We start from the raw sequence: 2,768 nt of genomic DNA, 5'->3' as shown, positions 1-2,768 counted from the left end.
CCCCCCCAGAGCTCCCAGCGCAGACCCAGAGCCCCATGGTCCCGGCAGCCACAGGCCCGGTGTGCAGCGTGGAGCAAACGTGTGAGGGGCCGTCCACACCGGGCCCAGCACAGACCGGCGCATGTCCCCTTTGACGGGACGCGGAAACACACACCCAACCCCAGGGCACACGCCGGCCACACCAGTTCGCTCACCAGGGCAAGCTCGTCGCTTTGTTTCTGGGCTTCACTCTTGGCTGCATCCAGCTGAGACTGAGATTCTAATAAAAGCTGCCTCAACTTGGACAGAAAACAGACCCGGGTGGTGGGAGAAAAGGAGAGAGAGCCAGTTCCGGTGAGTCAGCACCTCACACCCAACCAAGCACATCCACATATGCCACCCAGAGAGCCTGTGGGGCGTGGGGGAGGGGTGGGCGCAGGTTCCCAGGAGCTTCTGCTCTTTTTTGAAGTCGGAGGAAGGATCGTGTTCAGTACACGCTAGTCTCAGGCCTTCACAGATGTTTGTGGATTCTTTTGCAAAGCGAGGCCAGAAGTCAGGGATCGAACCAGGATCGGGGGTGCCAGGCTTGTGCTCTCTGCTCCCCGAGTCAGAAAACACTGCCAGATTTAAATGCCTTCCCCGCAGAGATGGTGTCTCCACACCGGGTAGAGAGATCCTCTCGCTGCCAGGCTGACCTGGCTGCCCCCTCCCCTGGCCTCAGGGCCCCCACCAAGCCCACCTGCGCTGGGACACTCACCCCTGCCACCTCCGTGGCGTAGTTCTGGCACTCGGCGCTCGCGGCCGCCATGTGCTTCTCCAGCTCGGCCTCCAGATGTGACGTGTGCTCCCTCACCTGGACACGACACACATCAGGAGCCTCGAGCCGGCCAGCGGGAGGGCCCGGGCCACGGGGACAGGGCGCTGGGGCCACCAGGCCCTGGGACAAGGGCTGAGAGGGGCCCCCGTGGCCTGATGGCTACGAGCCAACTGAGGCCAGGCAGGGGGGTGCCCCCCAGGTCCAACACCTCCTGAAGAGGCACCCTGGGGCCGCACGTGTTCTCAGACCTCAGCAGCTTTTAGGTTTACTTGCAAGGAGGGTGCGGAGTGCAGCAGGGCCACCCGGCAACCCTCCCACGGTTCATAAGGCCACAGCAGAAGCCATGGTGCACCGGGGCCCAGCCACCCTGAGGTCGTAACGGCTCATTAAGGACAAGCATGGACACGCGGTCGGGGAAGGAAAGCTGCTAGAGGAGCCTCTGTAGCAGGACGGTAGCAGGACGGCAGCCCTCCGGATAGCGCCCACACGCACCTGATCGGCACTTTCAAGTTCCCCTTTCAGCTTCCCAACAGTCTCTTCAAGATGCTTCACTGTGACCCGCGACTACAAAGCAAGAAGGGGGAGCACCGTCAAGCACGAGCCCCGGGGGTCCGTCCCAGGATGCACCCCACCTCCTGGGAAGCCCTGTGGTGCCCCCGCCCCCCCACCCCCAGGTATGACCAGCACCCTCTTCCTTGGGGGTGGGGCTGGGGGGGGGGGCTCTTTGAGACCAGGACTCAGCTGTCGGTCATTCCACAATGACACTGTATGTGGCATCACCAAAACCCAGCAAACGTGACTCCCAAGTGGCCCAGATAACCCCGTGGGCGTTCCCCCTGGATTGTATGGCATTCTGAGGGAGTGGAGTTTGGGTTCCGAGGGAAGGTGGGCCCTGGGGAGACCGGGGGCCGTGTGGTACCTTCTGGAGCTCCTCCTCCGTGGTGCTCACCCGGGCCTTCCACACCTGTTCCTCCTCCTCCACGCTCTTCTGCAAGGCTTTGAGCATGGCCTCCTGTGGGGACGGCACTGAGCAAGGCCTGGAGGCCCCCCCCAAACACACCCGTGGCTCCCCCCAACCCCCCACAACCACCCGACTCAGAGCCCAGAGCGGCCGGCCGTGCGGGAGGACGGGGTACAGTTCCGGAGGGTCCCCGGCCGGTGTGTGAACAAGGTTGTCAGGACTCTCGTCTCCGGTGGGTTTGCGCCAGGTGGGCCTCAGAGGCCCAGGATGGGGAACCCAGGACTGGCCATTGCAGAGGGAGACTGAGCGAACGTGGCCCCCGGAGTCGCAGGAAAGCGGATTCAAGCTGAACGCTGTCCTATCCCTTCCCAGACTGTGCCCCAGACCTTCAACCTGAGCTCACCCCCTTCACCATTCAGCCAAAGAAACTGGGCCCAGAGAGGGGCAGTGACTCGCCCAAGGTCACAGAGCCCAGGCCTCACCGTCTCGGCCAGGATGCTGCGGTACTGGTCGCACTCGGCCTGAAGGCTGCTCTGCGTCTCCTCCGCCTCCCTCAGCTTGGCAGCCAGGTCCTGAGGGTGGAGGGCAGGACAGGGGCCTGCTGAGCCAAAACCCGATGGCCGGCTCCAGGCACCCTCCATCCCGCGGACAGGGCAGGGCGCGAGTGACAGCGGCCGCGCTCACCGAGGGCGCCGTGTTTGCTGGTGGCTGCTTCAGCAGCTCTGGGCCTTTCTCTTTGAGCTCCTGCAGCCACTCGGCGTAATTCTGCGACAAAAGCGTTCAAGGTTGGGCGGGACGTGTCCCCGCCCCCGCCCCTCCGCCCCGCACAGGGTCCCCCGAGAGCTGCCTCCCCTCCTACCTGGTGGGTGGGGGCAGAGAGGCCCGGGAGCAGGACCAGCAGGGCCTCCCTGGTCTGGGCCTCCGTCAGGCTGAGCTGCTTCTCGGACTCCTCCTGGGGGCGGGGCGGGGGGGGGGGCGGGAGGGAGGTCCGCCACGGAGCTTAGGGCAGCG

General features: G+C 64.9%; 1 protein-coding gene across 1 annotated transcript in view; it reads right to left on the bottom strand.

The window, feature by feature from the left end:
* Positions 1-2,768, bottom strand: part of RRBP1 (ribosome binding protein 1) — a 62,159-nt gene that overhangs the window by 3,678 nt on the left and 55,713 nt on the right. The window contains exons 17-21 of the mRNA XM_007461788.1: positions 2,240-2,329; positions 1,716-1,808; positions 1,289-1,360; positions 737-832; positions 195-278 (exon numbers count right to left, since the gene is read on the bottom strand). Coding sequence (XP_007461850.1) covers positions 195-278; positions 737-832; positions 1,289-1,360; positions 1,716-1,808; positions 2,240-2,329 — 435 coding nt within the window. The remainder of the gene's footprint in view (positions 1-194; positions 279-736; positions 833-1,288; positions 1,361-1,715; positions 1,809-2,239; positions 2,330-2,768) is intronic.

This window comes from Lipotes vexillifer, unplaced genomic scaffold (assembly GCF_000442215.2).
Source record: "Lipotes vexillifer unplaced genomic scaffold, Lipotes_vexillifer_v1.1 scaffold285, whole genome shotgun sequence".
NCBI classification, from domain to species: Eukaryota; Metazoa; Chordata; class Mammalia; order Artiodactyla; family Lipotidae; genus Lipotes; species Lipotes vexillifer.
This window is presented reverse-complemented; position numbering and strand designations above follow the sequence as displayed.